This window comes from Sorex fumeus, unplaced genomic scaffold, assembly GCF_029834395.1.
Source record: "Sorex fumeus unplaced genomic scaffold, SorFum_2.1 ptg000017l, whole genome shotgun sequence".
Taxonomy (NCBI): domain Eukaryota; kingdom Metazoa; phylum Chordata; class Mammalia; order Eulipotyphla; family Soricidae; genus Sorex; species Sorex fumeus.
This window is the reverse complement of record NW_026606074.1, coordinates 1,991,874-2,013,339: the sequence shown is the minus strand read 5'-3', so window position 1 is coordinate 2,013,339 and position 21,466 is coordinate 1,991,874. Positions and strand designations below refer to the sequence as shown.

The following is a 21,466-nucleotide window of genomic DNA, read 5'->3' as shown; positions in this document are numbered from 1 at the left end:
CCAGCCCTGCCAGAGCACAGAACCTTGAGCACAGAGCCCTTAGCCAGCTGCGAGCAGCCGTGTCGGGGTGCGGGCGCACAGCTGTGACCGGGGCACTCCCCCAGGCCAGCTGTCCCCTTCCGTTTCCCGCTACCCAGGCAGAGTTTACTCCCACCCCAGTAGGGCATCCCTTGGGGTGGCAGCAGGGAGGGGAGAGACAAGCTGCCCTCTAGCGGCTGTGGGTTCAACGAGCCCGCGTCTAGGGACCGTGGCACCCAAACCAAGTCCTGATGGACAGACACAAGCCCACGAGGGACAGACGCTGACCGCGGCGATGGGGCAGCTCAGGACACAGTGCTCACCAACTGCCTGGCCTCGAAGAGCCACGCTTCCTTGCCCACTCCCCAGGGCACAGGGAGCGGGACCCGTCTACCTGGGAACCCTCGGTGACATGGGACCGGGCGGACTCGGGACCCTGGTCCAGGGAAAACAGGACTCCGGAGAGGGCTCAGCTGGGGTGCGTGTGGACTGACCAGGCCCTGTCCACGATGCCCACATCGCCACTCCCACACCAGGGCCCCACTCGCCGCCCCCAGGCCTGCTGGTAGGATGCGGCCTTGCAAAGTGTGGCTTGTTTTCTTTTTTTTTTTTCACTCTTAATGATTTTTTTTCTTTTTGGGTCACACCCAGCAATGCACAGGAGTTACTCCTGGCTCTGTACTCAGGAATTACCCCTGGCAGTGCTCAGGGGACCATATGGGATGCTGGGAATCGAACCCGGGTCGGCCACGTGCAAGGCAAACGTCCTACCTGCTGTGCTATTGCTCCAGCCCCATACTTTATTTTTTTATTAGTGAATCACCGTGGGGTACGGTTACAAACTTACTAACTTTCGTGTTTGCATTACAGTCATCCAATGATCGTTTACCCATCCCTCCACCAGTGCCCGTTCTCCCCCAACAATGTTCCCAGCATCCCGCCCACCCCCCCCCACCCCACCCCACCCCACCAACCCACCCCCCTCAGCGGCAGGGCATTCCCTTTCTCTCTCCTTTTGGTGGTTTGCAATAGAGGTATTGAGCGGCCATCGTGTTTGGTCTGTGGTCTGCTTTCCCTAGTCTATAGTCCCAACATCCTTTCCTTGGTGGTCTCTTCACTATCTGAGCTGCCTTTTCCCCCCAGCATGTGAGACCGGTTTCCAAGCCGCGGAGCAGACCTCCTGGTACTTACCTCTACTACTCTCGGGTGTTGGTCTCCCAAGTGTGCCTTGTTTTCACTGAGCACCTTGGCCAGAGCTCAGGGCTGAAAGTGACCCAAGCCCAGTCACACCGGCTTTGGAGGAGCAGGAATCCCTGAGACGGGCCTGTGTCGGGCGTCTGTCCTCTGTCTCCTCTCACAGCCTTCATTTTTTTTTTTCTTTCTGGGTCATACCCAGCGATGCACAGGCGTTCCTCCTGGCTCTGCACTCAGGAATTACTCCTGGCGGTGCTCGGGGGACCCTATGGGATTCTGGGAATCGAACCCGGGTCGGCTGCGTGCAAGGCAAATGCCCTACCTGCTGTACTGTCGCTCCAGGCCCTCACACAGCCTTCTGTCACCCACCCGGCCATCTCAGCAGAAGCAGGGCAAGCACCCTCACCTCCTGGCAGAAGCCCACTTTCCAGTGCCTGCTGATTCTCATCGGCCTGACTGTGGTCACTGGCACACTGCTAGCCAGACCCTGCATTGAAGGATGGTGGGGCTGGGCAAGGGCCTGTTCACTATCTCTCCGGCCACAGCAAATAATGCTGGGGAGGTGGGGGCGGCGGGCAGGGGGGGAGGATTTCCTGCAGTGCCAGGGGCTAAGTCCAGGCCACCCTCACCCCAGGCATAGGGCTCCAGGCCCCTGACTCCCCCGGCCCCATTTTCTTCTTTTTCTAATTTTTATTAGTGAAACACCATGAGGTACAGTTGTAGATTTACAAATTTTTGTGCTTGGATTTCAGTTATACAATGATCGAGTACCCATCCCTCCACCAGTGCCCATTCTCCACCACCACTGATCCCAATATCCCTCCCACCCCCTCACCCCCCATCCCACCCTGCCTCTGTGGCAGGGCATTCCCTTGTGTTTTCTCTCTCCTTTTGGGTGCTGTGGTTTGCAAAAGAGGCATTGAGTGGCAATCATGTTCGGTCTATAGTTTACTTTCAGCGTGCTTCTCCTATCCTGGGAGGATCCTGCCAACACCCTTTACTTGGTGCTCCCTTCTCTATCTGAGCTGCCTTTTCCCCTAGCATGTGCGACTGGCCTCCAGGCCATGGAGTGAACCTCCTGGTACTTATCTCGGCTATTCTTGGGTGTTAGTCTCCTATTTTGTTACTTTATATTCCCCGGATGAATGCAGTCTTTCTATGTCTGTCTCTCTTTTTCTGACTTATTTCACTTAGCATGATACTTTCCATGTAGTACCACCTATATGTGAATTTCATGACTTCATCTTTTCTAACAGCTGCATAGTACTCCATTGTGTAGATGTACCAAAGTTTCTTTAACCAGTCATCTGTTCTTGGGCACAAGTTTTTTTTCCCAGATTTTGGCTAGTGTGAACAGTGCAGCAATGAACATACAAGTGCAGATGTCATTCCGACTGTACTTTTTTGCCTCTCCGGGATATATTCCCAGGAGTGGTATTGCTGGGTCAAATGGGAGCTCCATTTCCAATTTTTTGAGGATCGTTCATACTGTTTTCCAAAAGGGCTGAACCAGTCAGCATTCCCACCAGCAGTGAAGGAGGGTCCCTTTCTCGCCACATCCACGCCAACCAACACTGGTTGCTTGTGTTTTTTTGGATGTGGGCCAGCCTCTATGGTGTGAGATGGCCCCATTTTCTAACTGCAAGTTGTGGGGACCTTCCAGCAGGCCCCACCCAGCAGGGAAGAGAAACGCTGCATGCTCAGCCACAAGGGCGGGCGGACGGGGGCTCCGGGGCAGCCTGGGCCGGGACGCTGGGCGCCCACCTCGCGCTGAGCCCACCCCGCCTGCGTCCCCAGAACCTGAAGCGTGTGGCGGAGGTGTGGATGGACGAGTACGCCGAGCACATATACCAGCGGAGGCCCGAGTACCGGCACCTCTCGGCCGGGGACGTGTCCGCGCAGAAGCAGCTCCGCGCCCGGCTCGGCTGCAAGAGCTTCAAGTGGTTCATGACCGAGATCGCCTGGGACCTGCCCAAGTACTACCCGCCCGTGGAGCCGCCCGCCGCCGCCTGGGGGGAGGTGAGCGGTGGGACCCGGACATAGCGGGTGGCGGCGGGGCTCAGGCCCTGCCCAGCCGCCGCCCCAAGCCCCGCTCTCTCCCGCCCATGCAGTTACGCAACATGGGCACGGGGCTGTGCGCGGACACCAAGCACGGGCCCTCGGGCTCCCCGCTGCGGCTGGACAGCTGCGTGCTGGGCCTCGGCGAGGCTGCCTGGAGCAGCATGCAGGTGAGGCTTCTCGGAGACTCACCCCCCATGCAGGTCACAGGTGACTGGTGGCCGTCCCGTGGCCGGTCCTGTGTCCAGCTGCTGGGGGGTGTGTCGGGTTCAGAGGATGTGCAGCCCCGACCTCGGTGCTGTCCCGGATGAGATGCGACACGGGGGGAGGGGAGGGGAGGGCAGGCCACCCCTCGCCCAGCCCCCATGGCTATGGGACATGGCCTGACCCAGCACACTGTGCCCAGCTGTTCACGCTCACCTGGAGGGAGGACATCCGGCCTGGGGACCCCCAGCACACCAAGAAGCTCTGCCTGGACGCCGTGTCACACACGAGCCCCGTCACACTCTACGACTGCCACAGTATGAAGGGGAACCAGCTGTGGAGATACCGCCCGGTAAGGGACGCAGGCTCTGGCCGGGAGGGCGTCCACGGCCCCGGGCAGCCCAGGGTGGCCTCGGTCTTCTGGGCCGCATGACAGCACAGGGGGGAGGCACTGGCCTGGCTTGCAGTGATACCTGAGCCTTGCCAGGAGTGAGCCCCGAGCACAGAGCCAGGAGTCAGCCCCGAGCACTGCTGGGTGTGAATCCAAACCAAGAACCTGCCAGAAATTCTGGTTTCCCATGAACTGACCTCGGCGGGCAGCTGCACCCTTTAGGGGTGAAACCCCCCAAGGCCAGTGACAGGCACGGGGGGGTCGCACCGTCCGCATCCGGGGGCGCAGTGGGGCCGTCTGGGGCATTGGGGGTCGGGAGTGGCCGGATGCCCGCTGCCCGCAGGACAAGAGCCTGTACCACCCGGTGAGCGGCAGCTGCATGGACTGCAGTGCGGGGGATCGGCGGGTCTTCATGAGCACCTGCGACCCCTCGTCTCCCACCCAGCGGTGGCTGTTCCAGTTCACCAACGCCACAGTCCTGGGCCAGTTCAGCGGGTCCTGAGCCGCCGCCTCTGCCCTGTCCGCCGGAGGGGGCTCCTCCGACACTGGCAGCCCTCCTGCTAGCCTGCCCTGGGCGCTGGGGGAGCAGGTGCCCCTGATGCTTCTCAGGGCTGCCCCCCACACCCTGGGTCCTGGGGGGCCTCAGCCTCTGCGGAAGAGCGGGGGGGTGCCCTGTGTGCCTCTTCCCCCGACCTCCCGGCTCTCCCTCTGCCTGACCTGCTCCTCCTGGCCTCAGAACAGGACTGATACCCCCGTCCCCTGCCCTGGGGAACTTGGGGGTCCGGGAGAAACTGTCCTGTTGCAGGCTGGAAGGGGCCCCAGGAAGCTGGTCTCTGGCATCCAGCTGCCCTCTGACCTCCCGGGTGGGCAGTGTCCAGGGGCTTGTCTCCCAGCTTGCATGGAGGTGGGATGCAGGGTCCAGGTGAGACCTCCCCAGGTCCCCAGCCCCCTGCCAGCCCTTCATGGCCCCTGCTCAGTTCCATGCCAGAGCCTTCCTGGGTTTCAGCCCCTCGAAACAAGACTTGGAGGAGGGTGTGTGGGGGAACACCTGGGGGGCAGCTGCACAGGACAGACCCCCCACCCACCCAGCACAAGCCTGGCGCTACCCCCACCTGTCTGTGCCTGCACGTGGGGGTCCCCTTCCCCGCGGGGGCCGCAGGGTGTGGAGCGCGGCGTCTCCAGATAAAACGCCGGTGCCTTTCCGAAGAAGCGCAGCTCTGCACAATCCCTAGACTTGAACCATTTCCTAGTGCCTTGCTGACCCCTGGGGGCGCACGTCAGCGCCTTGGCTGGCTTATGTTCCCAGGGGCCGGGCCCGCCTTGACCACAAGTCCAGATGGACCCCGGCAGGGCCAGGCCCTGCGTGCGGCCTCCAGTTTACTCTTCACCTGACTTTGCACTCTGAGACGGGCAGGCAGCCTGCCGTCCCCACTGCCGCTCCGGGCGTGTGGCCCCCTGTCCCCGAGTCTGTTCTGAGCCTGAGGCCGCGGCAACGTGGCCCCCACCTGCCCCATCTCTGCTCGTCCACAGGAGTGTGGGGGACTCTTCCCGGGTGGCCCCCCGCCACTCTCTCCTGCCGGCCCCCGCACCCCGGGAGCTCCCTGGGGTGGGGGCAGGTGAGCACCTTCCAGGTGGCCTCTCTGTCCCTACCGACTCTAGCATCCTCTCCATCCTGATGACCGCTGCCACCTCTGTCCCTGGGGACACCGAGGACCTCGCGCCTCCTCGCGGGGCCCCACAGGACACCGCCAGGCGGGACATGGGCTCTGTTGCCCTCAGCCTGTGGCCGTGCTTGAGTAAACATCCTGTCTTTGGCTGATGTGGTCTCCGGCTTCCTCCTTGCCCAGTGGCTCACCTGGGATCCTCTGAGAGAAAAGCCCGCCCCCCCCCCCCCCCCACACACACCTAGGCGGGTCCCCGTGGCAGAGGGTAGGGGCAGGATGACCCTCCTGAAGACCTGGCAAGTGAGCCGCCACCCCCCCTCGGCCCTGGAGGGACTCGGCGCCCCCTCCCCGGCTGCCGCGGACGCAGGAGGTCAGGACGTGGGGTGACTGCCACCGGGAAGGGGCCTCTGGGTGCTCATCAAGGAGAAGGGTGCAGGTGCAGAGGCGGGCACCGTGGGGCTGGCCAGCAGAGGGCGCTGTGGGCTGGGCGGACTGGAGAGGGGTCGCAGGCGGTGGCCTTACAGAATCAGAGGGGACCCCTCTTCTTGGGCACCTTCCGTGCTCACAAACGGGACTCTGCTGCACGTTCCTCGTGAGCGGGCATCTCCACGCGCCCCAAGGGCTGCCTCGAGGGGGCCTAGATGGGGGGACCGGGAGTGGCCAGCCAGGGACCTTGAGTCCTGCACGGTTCTGGCTCTTGGCCTGACACCTCCCTCCGCGTCTTCCTCTTTCTCCCACTGAGATCCCATGGAGAGGCGGGCCCCCGGCACACAGCCCTGCTCCCGGGCTTCAAGGCTTTGATCCGCAGCCCGACCAGGGTCTTTCTGTGCTGTCTGGACCCCAGCATCCCCCCCAGGTATTTCAAGAAGCCCCCAGGCGGCCAGGCTCCCTGTCGTGGGAGCGGGAGTTGGGGGTCTGGCTCTGCTTGGGCTGTGCCAGGTGGCCCTGTCAGCGCGTCACAGAACAGACTGACAGAGCCCACGTGTGTGTAGTAGGATTCTTTTTGTTTTGAGGTCACACCCACTAGGGGGGCTTGGGGCTCGGTGCTCCTGCCTGCAAATCACGTGTCCCAGGCCCAGTGTCACTTTTGGGGGGACTCGGTCACTGGGGGTGGGCGTGCTCAGGGGTCACTCCAGCGGGGCTCAGGGGACCAAACTGGGGTCTCGGTTGAATGCCTGGCAGGCGCCTTGCAGCTCTGGGTCATCTGCCCAGCCGCGTCCTGCGTTGGTTCAACGCGGAAAAGCTTTCCTGGTTCATCGACCCCTCCTGGAACGCTCTGATCAGAGGCGTTGGCGCTGGGGGCAGAACTTCCCAAACGACGTTGTCCGCTGCCGAACAGCTTGTTGCGAGGCCGGGGCAGGGTTTCCTGAGGCCGCTTCAGCCGACTTCGCACCCTCCGGAGCGGTCGGGAAGGCCCCAGGCACTGGCCCCGGCCCCGCGCCCGCCGCGCCCACTCGCCCGCGCAACCGCGCTCCGCTGAGCGGCGGCGGGGCGGCCCAATGGGGCGAGCGGCGGCGGCCACGGTCCCGCCCCGAGCACGGGCGCGGCCAATGGGCGCGCGGGGGCGGGATTTCCGCTGCCCGCGGAGGGCGGGGCCCGGGGCGCGGAGGACGGCGAGCGGATCTGGACCCCGAGGAGCCCCGCCGGGCGGGGTCTGGGCCTCGCGGGTGGGGGCTGAGGCAAGGGCAGCAGGGACGCCCCCCGGACCCCCGTCCCCAGGCCCCGAGCGGGCGCGGAGGGGTGCTCGGGGGCCACGGACGCACAGAGACCCCCGAGAAGGCCCGAGCCCGGCGCAGGGGGGGAGGGCGGCGGTGCTCGGCGGGGGCGGGAGAGGGGCCGACCACCAGCAGGCGGCCCGGGACGACGGACACGGCACGGAGGCGCGGACCGGGCGCCAGCGCCGGCTCCCCTCGCCCGACCTCGCCCGCCCCAGCCCCGGCCCCGCCCCCCACCGCCTGCCCTGCACTGCCCTGCCCAGCCACCGACACACTTGCGGGCCACAATCACCTGACAGACACATCTGGGGGGGCCACAGTCACCTCACAGACACACTTGGGGGCCACAGTCACCTCACAGACACACTTGGGGACCCCATCACCTCACAGACACACTTGGGAGTCCCATCACCTCACACACACTTGGGGGGCCCATCACCTCACAGACACACTTAGGGGCCCATCACCTCACAGACACACTTAGGGGTCCATCACCTCACAGACATATTTGGGGGGCCACAGTCACCTCACAGACACACTTGGGGGCCCCATCACCTCACAGACACACTTGGGGGCCCATCACCTCACAGACACACTTGGGGGCCCCATCACCTCACAGACACACTTGGGGGGCCCATCACTTCACAGACACACTTGGGGGCCACAGTCACCCCACAGACACACTTGGGGGCCCATCACCTCACACACACTTGGGGGCCCCATCACCTCACAGACACACTTGGGGGCCCATCACCTCACACACTTGGGGGCCCCATCACCTCACAGACACACTTGGGGGCCACAGTCACCCCACAGACACACTTGGGGGCCCATCACCTCACACACACTTGGGGGCCCCATCACCTCACAGACACACTTGGGGGCCCCATCACCTCACAGACACACTTGGGGGGCCCATCACTTCACAGACACACTTGGGGGCCCATCACCTCACACACACTTGGGGGCCCCATCACCTCACACACACTTGGGGGCCCCATCACCTCACAGACACACTTGGGGGCCCATCACCTCATACACACTTGGGGGCCCCATCACCTCACAGACACACTTGGGGGCCACAGTCACCCCACAGACACACTTGGGGGCCCATCACTTCCTTCCCCGGGAGGAAGCCAGGAGCCCAGGGACCGCCGAGTCCCTCCGAGCCCCTCCGAGCCGGCCCCGTGTGGTCTGGGGCTGAGGCCCCCTGCCCCGCTCCCCCAACCCTGTGGGCCCCCGACCCTCGGGTCTCGTGCTCTCGCGCGCATCCTGGGGCGCCGGCGGCTATGGAAGGCGTCACCCCCTGCAGACTGAGGAGCCGCTTCCCGCCGGGGCCGCTAGGGGGCGCCTCCCCGAGTTGGTGAGGGCCCCAGGGGGCGCGGCAGGGCGGCGTCTGGCCTTTGGAGGGGGTGGGAGAGCCTAGGGAGCCCCCGCTCGGGCCGCGGGCTCTCCTGGCGTCAGGAGGCCTCTGGGGGCTCAGCCAGGAGTGAGATCGCCCTGCCCCGCTTCCCGCAGGGCTGCTCCCTCGGGGTCCCACAAACGCTTCCCTCCAGGCTGCGGGAGCTCGGCCCTCGGCCCGGGCCCCGCCCTGCACCTCCTGCCCCACCCCCCGGCTGGGGTCTGGGACGGCCCGCGGGCCTGCAGAACGCCCTGCCCCCGCTGTCACAGCCGGGGTCTGGGACAGGCTCCAGAGGGAGCAGGAGCCAGCCCAGCCGGCTGAGGCGGGCAGCAGGAACTGCCCCGGAGAGCGGTCATGGTCTCACTCGGGACGCCCACTCTGGAGGGCTCCCAGTGACCCTGTCCGGGTTTCCCCAGCTGCTGGGGTGGAGGAGCACAGAGCCCAGCACCGCCAGCCCCCAGTTCCCGGTTCACTGGATGTTTGGGTGCCGGGGGAATCAGGATTGCAGTGCAGGTGGGCGCAGGGAGCACTCCTCCCAGCGGCGTCCAGCTCCCCGTGGGCCCACGGTGGAGCGGAAGGAAGTGATGGGGCGCAGCCGCCACAGGCACACGCCAGGGGCCCGCAGCGCTCCGGGTTTCTCTCCTGCCGCCTGGCTCTAGGGACCCTGGAGGGTCCCGCTGAAAGGGGCTGTTAGTGGCAGACCCGAGCCAGCCCCAGCCCCACCCCTTCCGCCAGGACGCGCCCTTGAGTGACCTTCAGTAAATCTGGATGCTGGCCGCGTTGGTGGCCTCTGCTGCTCTCCCAGGAGTTACCCCGGGGCTCTGAGCTTTAGCCCCGCGGCAGGGCGCCCCGAACCAGGACTGACTTGAGTGCAGAACCACCGAGTAGCCCCGAGCATCGCTGGTGTCCCCCAAAGCCAACTAATCATAGTAATAAAGGCAGGAAGGAGTCGCCCCTCAGAGGAGAAGGGGTGCACCCGGGCCCGTGGGAGGAGTCTCCCCTGCGTCTGGACTGGGGTTCCCGGGACTGGGGCGGGGGGAGACACATGCAGCCCTGTTGCTGGCCAGAGGTGATGCAGTGGACACAGATGGCCAGCCGGGAGGGAAGGCCGGCGGCACCCTCCTGGTGCAGGGCGCAGGGCGCGTTCCTCCAGAGAAGCGCAAGTTCATCCACTGCTTCTTCGGGAAGCCAAGCCGGAGGGGACGACAGCGGGGCAGCGACACTGGCTGCCCAGCTGCCCAGCTCCCCTGGCTCCCGCCCCGCCCTCGGGGAGAGCCCTGGAGTCCCTCTTTGCTCCTGGTCCTCCCAGTCCTCCCTTGAACCCTCAGGGGGAGAAAGTGGTCCTGGCAAAGGCAGCGTCACAACCTGCCCTCTGGGTCCGTAGGATCCAAGGGCTCACTGGGTGCCCGTTTGCTCAGACCCACCCAGCGCCCAGGCTGGAGTTCTCTCTGAGCTCCTGGGCTGGGGTGAGTTCGGGCGCTGGGGCAGGTGAGGGCTTCCTGAGGGCGCCTCACACCTTCCAGCCAGTACAGCCCCAGGAATTAACTCCCTCCCGCCAGGCTCAGCCTCCTGGCTCCAGGGTCCTGAAGCACCCAGCTCCTGGAAGCGTGCTGGCTGCCCCCAGCGAGCCAAGCGCCTCCCCCCCCCCACCACTCGCCAAAGCAGTGACCGCTGGGGCCACTGAGGCCTCGCGCCTGTGGGTTTCAGACCACTGCCTCCCACACCTCCCCTGCGCCGCCGCGCTCTTGGGCTGCTGTCCCTTGGAGGGGACGGTACCCCCGAGGGCTGCCCCTGCATTTTCTCCTGCACACAAGTATTACCTGGCCTGGGGAGGAAAGTTCTTCCTCAGCTGGCCCGGGACTGGGTCTGTTTGATTTGGCACCGATCAAAGGAGAAGTAGGGGCAGGACAAACGCAGCTCGAGCCTGGAGCCTGGCTGGGGGGACTGAAGTCAGAGACATAACACAGGCGCCGCCAAGGAGCCCAGAAGACGCTTTATTAGTCAAGAGCGTAGATACTGCTTTGGCAAGGGGGACAGTGAGTGGTCCTACAGATTGAGGTAGAAAGAGGGGGCGGGGTGAACAGTACCTGAGCACAGCAGGCACTTTAGATAGGTAGTTTGATACATAAAAACCCTCCCACAGGGAGTTTTTATTTGCAAAGGAAGGAAGGAAGGAGGAAGGAAGGAAGGAAGGAGGGAGACGGAGGAAGAAAGAGCACAGGAGCTAGTACAGTAGTCGGGCACTTGCCTGCAAGAGCTGACAGTTCAATTCCTGGTACCATTTATGGGTCCCCAAATACCACCAGGAAAGAGCCCTAAGCTCAGAGCCAGAAGGAAGGCTTGAGCAGGCTGTGTCCCCAATTTTTTTTAAGAGAGGAAGGAAGAAAGGAAGGAAGGAAGGAAAGAAGGAAGGAAGGAAGGAAGGAAGGAAAAAAGAGAGGGGCTAGAGCAATAGTACAGTGGGCAGGGTGTTCGCCGTGCAGTCGGCCAACCTGGGCTGGCTCCGGCATCGGCATCGCCAGGAGTAACCACTGAGCATCCGCTGGGTGTGACCCAAAAACAGAAAACAGAGAATGGGCGAGAGAGAGAGAGAGAGAGAGAGAGAGAGAGAGAGAGAGAGAGAGAGAGAGAGAAGTTTCCCTTGGAACTACATGGGAAGTGCAGCGAGAAACAATACATAAAATAATTCCAATAATTGTTGGAGGGCAAACCCACGTCTCCACCTCCCAGGGCGAGTTCTAGAGCCCACGGCGAGTCCTAGAACCTCCCAGGGCGAGTCCTAGAACGCAGAGCACACGTCCCTCTTACTGCGATTCAGCGGGGCAGAGGCGTGGTGAGGGCCTGGAGCTGGGAGCCAGGGGAGGAAGCGGGCGGCGTCTGAATTCGCCCCAGCCGGGTGCGTGTGTGCGCCTGAGCGCTCCAGGGTCCGGCCCGGCCTGGCGGCGCGCGAACAGCCGCCCCTCGAGGGGCAGGGAGGGAGGCCTAGAGCCGCGTCTCTGTCCGGTTAGGAACTCTTCGCCTGACATTGCACGTGGGATCCGAGCGTGTGGGCCGGGCTCTCGCGCTCGCTGTCGCCGTCGCCGTCGCCCGGCTCACTGGTTCAGCTCCAGCGCCCAGACCTGCTGGGGCCAGCCCGTGCGCCCCTTCAGCCGCTTCTCCCCGGGACCCAGGGCGGCGGGGAAGCCTTCGTGGCGCGGCGGCGGTGGCGGCGGCTGAAGAGAAGACAGAGAGAGGCTGAGTCTCGGGGCGGCAGCACCCAGCGTGGGAAGGCGGGGTGGGGTGGGCTGGGGGTCTTTGACTACGCACCAAACGCAGGAAGGAAACAAAAAAGGAGGTTGGAGCCAGTGGGCAGCCCCGCCGCCCCCCTCACACCCTGGTGCTGCCCAGCACTGAGTCTGGCCCCCGCACCAAGGAGCCTTAGAGAAAGTCGCCCGTCAGTAAGCGGCGGGTCCTGTCCGCTGGCGGGGCGGGTTGGGGGCCCGCCCTGCGGTCCTGGCACGGGGCAGGGGCAGCTTCGGAGGCCGGGGGTCAGGTCTGGGGGAGTTTCTCTGGTGAATCAGGTTCCTGCAGGCCAGGGCACTCAGGGCCTCGACGATTTCCCACTGCCGGGCCCCGCGTGCTCCACTCGCCCGTGGGTCTCCTCGCCTGGGGACTCCCCACCCCTGCTCCTTCTCAGGGGACCGGGGGCCTGGAGGTGCGGGGTGGGGGTGGGAGGAGGCTGCTCTAATGCTCTAACTTGTTTTCGTTGGGGGGCCACACCCGCCTGGTTCTGCACTCAGGGTCCCTCCCTGGGGTGCTGGGGGCCCAATCCTGCCGCTCCTTCCCCGCCGCCCTATATTCCGGCCCCTCCCCAGCCATCTCTGGCTTCCCCCTGGGGGTGCTGATAGCCGGGTGGGTGGGTGCGGGCTCTCCCGCCCTCAGCTCTCAGCCCCCCACTTCCTGCTCCCTGCTCTGCTCCTCCAAAGACCCACAACACCTGGGGGCCCGGGCCTGGCTCTGGGCTGGAAGGTGGGGGCTGGTTTTCTGCACTGCCCTCCCGCTCACGGTGGGCTTTTCCCAGCCTCACTGTCCCGGCCCAGAGCACAGGTCGGGATGCCCCGCACAGCCCCTCACCCGCGAGCCACCGCCCAGCCGCGCTCGGCCTGGCCGCCCTTCCTTTATTTCCTACTCTTGCCTTTCCCACCTCCCACCCCCTCGCTTTTCTTTTTTGCCCCGGGAGGGGGACACGCCTGGCAGTGGTCAGCGGCTGCTCTTGGCTCTGCACTTAGGAATCACTCCTGGCGGCCTCTGGCAACCATAACGGGACGGACTGGGTCAGCCGCGGGCAGGGCAAGCGCTCTCCCCGCTGGACTGCCGCTGTGCCACCCCCATGCCCCTTTCCTTACTCCAAACCTGCTTTCCAGGGGCCCAGAGTGGGAGCAGAAAGCCCTACTGTGCTGGCACGGTCTCTCACCTCCCCCCTCTCTGTCCCTCTCTGTCCCTCTCTCCTCTCCCTCTCTCTGTCCCTCTCTCTCCCTCCTTCTCTCCTCTCTCCTTTCTCCGTCTTTTCCCTCCCCTCTCCCTTTCTTCCTCTCTCCCTCTCTCCTGTCTCTCCGTCTCTCTCCTCTCCTGTCTCTCCGGCTCTCTCCTCTCCTGTCTCCCCCTCTCTGCTCTCTCCCTCTCTGCCTTCCAGAGTTGGTCCTTAGCCGGCGTGCTCAGGCCTCATTCCTGGAAGTGCCAGGACCCTGTGTGGTACCACCGGGGGCCAGACCCAGCGTCTGCCTCTCTGGACGCTCTTTCTTCCGTTCGCTTATTGGGCCACACCCCGCGGTGTTCGAGGGTCACTTCTGGCTCTGTGCTCAGGGGGCCAGGTGGGGTGCCCGGCTCGGCCAGTGCCCTCCCTCCCGGCCGCGGTGCTGCGCTGGGCCCCGGTCCTTCTCTCACCCCCTCCGGTCTCCTCTGAAAAGAAAGACCCTTCGCGCTCGGCCCCTGCAACACGAGGGTTCCCGTCCCCGGCCGCCCGCGCGCAGGCCGGGCACTCACCGGCTCGCGCTTCCGCTTGCTCTCGCGGCCGCCGTCCGCCTTCTTGAGCTCGGCCTTGAAGGCCTCGGGGTCGCCGGCCTGCGCGTCCTTGGCGAGCACGTCCATGAGGTAGGCGATGTAGCTGGTGGCCAGGCGCAGCGTCTTGATCTTGGAGAGCTTGGTGTCGGCGGGCACGTTGGGGATGCACTCGCGCAGCTCGGCGAAGGCGCTGTTGATGCTCTCGGTGCGGCGCCGCTCCTTGCGGGGGCCCGCGCCCTTGCGGCGGCCCAGGCGCGCGGGGCTGGGCGCGGCCCGGGGGTCCCCGAAGGCCGCGGCGGCGGGGGCCGGCGGCGCGTCGGCCGGGCCCAGCAGCCAGCCCTGGAAGTAGGGGCGCTCCTGGTGGCAGCGCGCGGCGGGGCCGAAGAGGAAGGGGTCGTGGAGCGCGGCGTGCGCGGGGTGCGGGTGGTGGTGGTGCGCGTAGCCGCCCACGAGGTTCATGTTGGAGCGCGGCCGCGCCGCCCCGTGCGCCCCGACGCGTCGGGGAGCCAGACCCGGCGCCTCCCGGGACGCGCTTTATACGGCCGCGGCTTTGATGTCAGCCCGCTCCCCGCCAATGGCACGGGGGCCGGGGGGCGGGGACCCCCACCGCGCCCCTCCTGGGGGGAAGCGGCCGTGCGGGCGGCCGCCTCGGGAGCCCGCCCCACCCCCGCTTCGGCGGGGAGGGAAACTGAGGCCGGAATTCAGACGCCGCGGTCCCGGCCCGCCCGCCGTCCCCGGCCGGCCAAATGGCCCCTGTTGGCCCGGGCTGCGCGGCCCCAGCCCCGCGGGGAGGGGGAGGAGCGGGGCGCGATGCCCCGGGGTCCCCTGCCCGGGGTCCCTCCCGCCGCTGGGATCCGCGGGGGGTTGGCGCCTCGCGCCGCCGCCCTCACACCTGGGCGCTGCGCCCACCCACCTCGGCCTGCGCCGCCCGGGACAGCGCGGAGGGCCAGGGCCGGCGGGGGCGGGAGCCCCGGTTCCTGCCTGGGGCGCCGGGCGCGCCTCTCCCTGGCGCCTGGCGCCAGCTGCGCTGGGCCCGGCCCGGCTCCCTCCGCAGGGGCTGGGGGCCCGCAGTGGCCAGGGGCCCGGACTTGGCGCTTGCTGCGAGGAGAGGAGCCTCGGGCGCCCGGGCTGGGCGCACGGCAGCCACGGGAGCACACCCGCACGGTGCGCGCGACGGGTGCACACAGGTGCGCGCCCCAGGTATATCCAGGTGTGTCTGTGTGCACCGGACCCCACCCAGTCTGTGCTCCTGCCTGCACCCCTGCTCTCAGGGCTCCCAACCCCCCATTCTCTTTAGATGCAGAAGGGCAGAGCTGGGCGCCCACAGCCCTGGTCAGCCCCTGGGCCTGTCCCCCAGGCGCAGGCACAGACACGGACACACCTGTCCTGTCGCAGACCCCAGCCATGCCCCACCCCCCAGGGCTCCCCTCGCCTGGATTCCCCTGGACCGAGCACAGGCTGGACCCCCTGTATTTGCAGCCGGACTCCCAGGTGGGGGGCTGCATTTCAGTGCTGGCCACAGTCCCTGAGACCCCCTGAGAGCCCTGTGCTCAGCAGGCAGCCCCCAGGTCTGGTTAGAGTGCCGTGCTCCCAGCCAGCTGCCCTGGCCCCCCTGGTCCCTGGGGACACCGGGCTGTGCAGTGTGGGACACTGAGCACCAGCTCCCCACATAGTCATTGGGGCCCACTCGAGGCTCGAGGCTGTCTCTGTGGGTGGGGCCTGGGGCATGTTCAGCCCCTCTCCCATCCCCTGCCCTGACATTAGCCTTCTGCATGGGGGAGGGTGGGGCTGTGGGGGTCTGCTGTCCGGTGCGGCAGAGCCCTGTGCGCAGCCCTCTCTTGGGGTGCTTGTCCCTCTGCGGGCTTGGGCTCCCCATTTCCAGAATGGAGTTGGAGGCGTATAGGGTCCGGGCTTCCCACAGGCTGACTCAGGGCTGGGCCGGAGAAGGCAGGGACCCTCCCTACCGTCAGTCAGGGGCTGACTGGCCTGACCACCGGCTCTCCCCCACTGCGGGGTTGGTGTGGCCAGGCCGAGGGGAGAGGGGACATGGCTGGACTTCAGGTCAGGGATGCTATGGAGACACTTGCCCGCACCCCGGCCTGGCCCCCAACTCTGCCGCCCCTCCCCAGTGGACCTGGTGGGGAAACTGGCCGGCCTGGTTAGCCTGAGCCGGAGTGCTGGAGGGGCATCTGGTGGCCCAGCGGGGGCGTCTGGTGGCACCTCCCTGTCTCCCACCCCCTCCTGCTCCTCCTCTGTCTGGCTCACACTCACCCTAGGGGCTGGCGGTAGTGGACCAGGGCCCGCGGCCCTCGGACCTGGACCAAGCCGGTCCCTGCCGTCCCGCCGTGCTGTGACCTTGACGCCAGCAGCAGTGCTCCCCGGCCCCTCACGACCCCTTATCTAAATAGGGCCCTAAATCAGGCGGCTGTCAGGCCCGCGTAATTACAGGAACTCCATAAAAAGCCGGCCGGCCGCCTGTTTATATTAGCGCCGTGTAAAATATTCTCGCTGTCTTGGGGGAGCAGCGGTAACGCGTCATAAATCACCGGTGTGGGGGACTGCGTGAGCTTGAGTGGACGAATCCCTCAAACGTTTCTCTGCGCATCTGAAACCAAGCACTGAAAGCCCAAGTGTCCAGGCTTTCCAGGCTGGTCCGAGGTGGACGGAGGCCTCTTCAAGGGAAAGGGGGAGCCCCAGACCAGGAAGGGGCGGCCAGGGTCCGCAGGGGCGCTCTCTCCCCTCTCCCTCTTTCACGGGAAGGGGTTGATCAGGGAGTCACTGCAGCCGCTCTGATCTGCTCTCCCTTCCTGCGGGCACCGCGTGGAGAGTTCCCTGGACGTGTTCTAAGTTGGGGCGCTGGCTCCGTTCAGGGACCCCGTGTTATTGATGGCCGAGCAAAGGTGGGGTACGGGAGGCAGTTCACCTCACCCAAGCGCCTTCCTAAGAAACTCAGAGGGCTGGAGCAATAGTGTAGCGGCTAGGGTGTTTGCCTTGTGCGCGCAGAACCAGGGATCCCGGCACCCCATATGGTTCCCCGATCCCTGCCAGGAGTGACCCCGGAGTGCAGAGCCAACTCTGAGCTGAGTATGCGGAACAAAACAAAACAAAAAGAAAAAGAAAAGAAGAGAAAAAAAAACAAAGAAAAAGGGCGCTGGAGAGAGCGGGAGAGCACGTATACTCAGAGTTGTCAGCAGCCTCCAAAAATATAAAATCTATTTAAGGCAATGCCTTGCTGCCCAGTGGTGAGAGTAACGTAAATCACAGTCATGGAAAAAGAATATTTCCCGTGTCTTCCCGCCTGCGCCCCGGCCGGGACCTGAGCATTCAGGAGACAGTTAAACATCTCCCAGCGCCCGCGTTCCTCCGAGCGGAGCGCGGGGGATGACAGCGTGTTTACAGAGTCTCTGTCGCCCGGGCTGCTCCGGCTTCCTCTCGGTGCGTGCGTCCGCGCGGCGACGGCTCTCGGCCAGGCGTCCGGGCTAGACAGCTCCGTCTGATGGAGGAACGGATTTATGTGAAAAATCGTAACTCAGAGTTTTGGTGAAAAGGACACCCAAATTTATGGGAGCGCTTATGGGGCGCGGCGGTCGTAAATTTAAAAAAAAAAAGAGCCAAAGACATCGCGGCCGCCCTGCCACGTCCCGCAGCGGCTCCGGGCGGGCGCGCACGTGTCCGCCGGGTCCGGCGCGCGCGTGTCCACCCCCGTGTCCGGCGCGCGCGGCCTGGGCAGGTGGACTGCACTCCCGGCGCTTTCGCCCGATCGGGCCGTTTCCCCGGGCAGTTTCGGGCGGTGAGTGTCGGGCCGCGCGCTCCGCGCCGGGAAGGGTCGGTCTCTCCGGGGAAGGCCCAGCCCTGGCGGTTGCCCAGACCCCGCGCGCGTTTCTCTCGGCCCAGAGGGGTCTGACCCTGCGAGATACCCGACCCGTATCCTCGCCCGCCCGGGGTCCTCGCCGCACGCCGCGTCCCAGAACGCGCGCCAGTCCCGCTGCAGCGGGATGCACGGGGCTTTGGCCACCCCCGTGGGCCGCGCGCAGGGGACCCGCCCCAGAACAGACCCCCTGTCTCCGCCGCATGCAGGGGACCCGCCCGGAGACCCGACTCCAGTCCCCGCTGCGCGCAGGGGACCCGCCCCGAGAGCCGACCCCCGTTCCCCGCCACGCCAGGGGACCCGCCCGGAGACCCGACCCCTGTCCCCGCGGCGCGCAGGGGACCTGCTCTGAGCTCCGACCCCGTTCCCCGGCCGACGGCAGCGCCGAGGCCCCCACGCGCTGGTCCCGCCGCTACGGGCTGGGCTCTGCGGAGGCGCCCGTGGTCCCCAGAAGTGCCCTCGTGCACCGGCAGGAAAGGCTGTCCGGGGGATCCCAGGCCTAGGGCCGGTGGAGAGGGACCGAAGCGGCCAGTCCCGGCCGGCCTCCAGCGGGCCGAGCTCAGGAGCCGGAGGGCTCTTGGGAAGGGCTGGTGAGCCGCCAGCGGCCGGCAGGATAGAGCTGCAGCGCGGGTGCCGGCTTTGGGTTTGGAGGGGCAGATCCTGTCTGGCTCCCCTGACTGGGGAAATTTCTCAGGCGAGTTTAGAAACCCGCCGTCCCCGCTGGAGCCAGCACTAGCCCGCGGCGGCCAGTCAGGAGTGACCCTGAGTGTAGCCCTCGCTCTCCCGCACAGGCAGCTGTAAATGCACTTTATTGTTATTAGTTGTTGCTTTGGGGGCAGCACCCGGTGCTCAGGGCCGGCTCCCGGCTCTGCACCAGGGACCACTCCCCGTGGGATTCAGGAGACCTCACGGGGTGCCCGAGGTGGCCCCCGTTGGTCATGTGCAAGGCAAGAACCCGGCCCGCTGGGCTATCACTCTGGCCCCTGTAAATACACTTAAAAGAGAAAAGAACGGGTCGGGGGCTCTGGCCTGGGGGGCCGGGAGGCTTCTCTCCTCTCCCTCTGTGGATTTGCACTTGAATTTCTTCTCTGGGCGTCTTTGTTTCCTTCCTTTAGAAGCCCAGCAGGGGCCTGGGAGCAGAGAGGGGTTTGGGGGCTGGGCGGGGAGGAGGGGGCTCCTTCTGCGGGGTGGGGGGAGTCAGCTTTTGTGGGGACGAAGAAAACAGAAAACGCCAACGCAGATGCAGAGACGCGCCCAGTCTCTGTCCCTCAAATGCTGAAGCACCTTCGCACCGGCTCCCGGCTCCCCGTCCTTCTGGAACTGAGGGCGACAGACCCGGGAACCCAGCCACCCCTCCCCGACTCAAACCCAGTTGGAGGGGATGACATTCCCCCCCAAAAAAGGCTACACACAAAGAACATCAGGGGCGGCAGCGGGAGAGAGAAGACGCAAGTCCAGAAACCAGAGCAGAAATTAATTCAATTAGCCCGGCTCCCCGCCGTAAATTCCACAGAGGAAATCGAGTTTCTGCGCTTGTGTCTTGTGTCGAAGCCCAAGGAGACGCTGATGTGCCCTAAAGGAATGGATCACAGGGCCCCAGCAGGCACCCCGCCACGGACACACAGGCACACACCACACACACCACACACAGACACACTATCATACACACACCACACACACCACACCACACACACCATCCTACACACACCACACACACCATCATACACACACCATACACACGCGTGCGCACGCACACACACACAGGCCCCCCCTGGCTGGCGTTCTCCTTCTCCGAGGGGAGGGCGTTTGCCAGGGGCCGAGTGGGGCTGGGGGAGCAAGCCCTTCCTTCCCTCTCAGGGGAGCCGGAGCCTCTCCGTGCCGAGTCTGGGTCTGGGCGCCGCAGCCCTGCAGACACTTGCGTGGTGCCGTGGGTAATGGAGCGTTTCCCATAAACAGCCGCTGCCCCCGCCCGCCTCTCACCTGCCATGTGTCTTGTTGTTTAGCTTGAGATCTGACAGGTGACGAGATCTGGAAGGCGAGGGGTCAGAGGCGGGGCCAGGGCGCTCGCTCGGGGGTGCAGCCTGGGGAGGGGCAGCTGGGTGCAGCCCAGGCAAGTGGACGGCAGGGCTCAGGGGCCACCTGGCGGTGCTGGGCTGCAGGGGCGTTGCAGGCGCGGCCGCCTCACCTCTGCGCTCTCTCAGCCGGCGCCCTGCCGGGGAACCGGCTCGTGTCCTACCTGGCCTGTGGCAGGAGATGCATGCCCCGTGGTCCTGCCCGCTGAGCTGGACAGTGTGTCCGTGCGACACTCGCCACGGAAGTGCCTCTGGGAGGGGAGGAGCCCTGGGAGCTTATTCCAGGAAAGTGGACACTCCTCTGAAGTCCCCTGAGCTGTTGGAGATCGCTCGCTGCTGGGGCTGGAGCAATAGCACAGCAGGTCGGGCACCTGCCTTGCACACAGCCGACCCGGGTTCGACCCAGAGGACCGCCAGGAGTGATGCCTGAGTGCAGAGCCGGGAGTAGCCACTGAGCATCACTGCATGTGGCCCCCAAACAAAACGACGAAAACCACCGCTGATTTTGCGGGACATTGGTTCCGGCTTTCCCAGCCCGGGCCCTGGTTGCAGGAGTCCCAGCGTGGCCATGGGCTGGACAGGGCGGCCCCCCGGGCAGCCTTAGTGGTCCGTTGGGCTGCTGCCAGTTCTGACCCAGAAGGTCTCTGAGAAGGCAGCTCCCAGGGCCCCGGTAGGGGCTGGGGAGGGACACGGTTAGATTCTCTTCCTCAGCTGGAGAGAGGCGGCGAGCAAAGTGCTTGTCTTGCAGGGCTGGCGGGTTCCACCCTGGGACTCCATAGTGCCCCTGGGCCCGAGTGCTGGGCCAGTGATGTCAGAGCACTGCCGGGGGCGCCCCAGGAACCAGAAAGGAAAGGAGAGACACGCTCCTGCTCTCCTGCTCGCTCCTGCTCCTCCTCTTGGGCCGTCTCTAGGAAAGCTGTGGGTTTACTGTGGAAGATTGGGGAAATTTAGATTAAACCACCGGAGGGAGAGGGAGAGGGAGAGTATGATGGAGGAAGGGAGGAAGAGGGAGAGGGAGAATGAGAGGGGGAGGGAGAGGGAGGGAGGGAGAGGGAGGGATGGAGGGAGAGAGGGAAGGAGAGGGAGGGAGGGAGGGAGGGGGGGGGCAATGTATGGACTCCCTTGACCCTACATGCTCCGCTGTGTCCATGGGTTCTGGCCTCCTGCCTCAGCCCCCAGGGACCGGCCAGCTCGCAGTGGGGGTCCCAGAGCTTCTCTTTCTTACCTTCTGTTTGCTCCAGGGAAATGTAATGAGCAGACTCAGATTTGTTTATGACCAGGACCCTGGACGTGGTGTGTTCTCCCCGCTGGGCTGAGAGCAGAGTCAGGTGCTCCCGCTGGCCTTAGGTTCTGGAGTCGGGAACAGGGTCCCCGACCTGGGACGGGATGAACAACCTGGAGGGTTCTGGAGCATCCTGAGATGGCTCTGGACATATGTCCACTGCCAGTGGCGCCCCCTGCAGACTGGGCCATGCAACCGCTCCCTTCCCCACGGACAGTGTCTCCCTGCGGCCGGCTGGGTCCCCCAGGGAGGAGCCGCGCTGCAGGGGGCTTTGCTCCTCTGGAGAGATAGTAGGCGGGCAGGGCACTGCCTATGCCCTGTACCCGAGTTGATCCCCAGCGCCCACCAGGAGTGACCCCCGAGCCCAGGCAGGGAGGAAGCCTGAGCATCGCTGGGCATAGCCCCCAAGTACGCCAGGAGCTCAGATGGGGTCTCGCCCCCCCCCCGAAGGATCCGAAGAGACCAGCAGCACGCCCCGACCCCCACATCCACTGCAGTGGTCCACCAGCGGGAAGGAAAACCTGCTGCCCTGACCGGCCCCCTCCCCCCACCTCGGAG

The 21,466-nt window shown here is 65.4% G+C and overlaps 2 protein-coding genes across 2 annotated transcripts in view; one reads left to right on the top strand and one right to left on the bottom strand.

The window, feature by feature from the left end:
* Positions 1-4,392, top strand: part of GALNT10 (polypeptide N-acetylgalactosaminyltransferase 10) — a 31,123-nt gene extending 26,731 nt beyond the window's left edge. Inside the window, exons 9-12 of the mRNA XM_056112259.1 lie at positions 3,010-3,231; positions 3,324-3,440; positions 3,677-3,826; positions 4,209-4,392. Of these exons, the coding sequence (XP_055968234.1) occupies positions 3,010-3,231; positions 3,324-3,440; positions 3,677-3,826; positions 4,209-4,367 (648 nt within the window). The 3' untranslated portion in view covers positions 4,368-4,392. The remainder of the gene's footprint in view (positions 1-3,009; positions 3,232-3,323; positions 3,441-3,676; positions 3,827-4,208) is intronic.
* Positions 4,393-11,738: 7,346 nt separating this feature from the next.
* Positions 11,739-14,145, bottom strand: HAND1 (heart and neural crest derivatives expressed 1). The gene is made up of 2 exons (XM_056112296.1): positions 13,669-14,145; positions 11,739-11,858 (listed from the first exon to the last, which is right to left on the bottom strand). The coding sequence occupies exons 1-2, from the start codon at positions 14,143-14,145 to the stop codon at positions 11,739-11,741; spliced, it is 597 nt and encodes a 198-aa protein (XP_055968271.1).
* Positions 14,146-21,466: the final 7,321 nt, after the last annotated feature.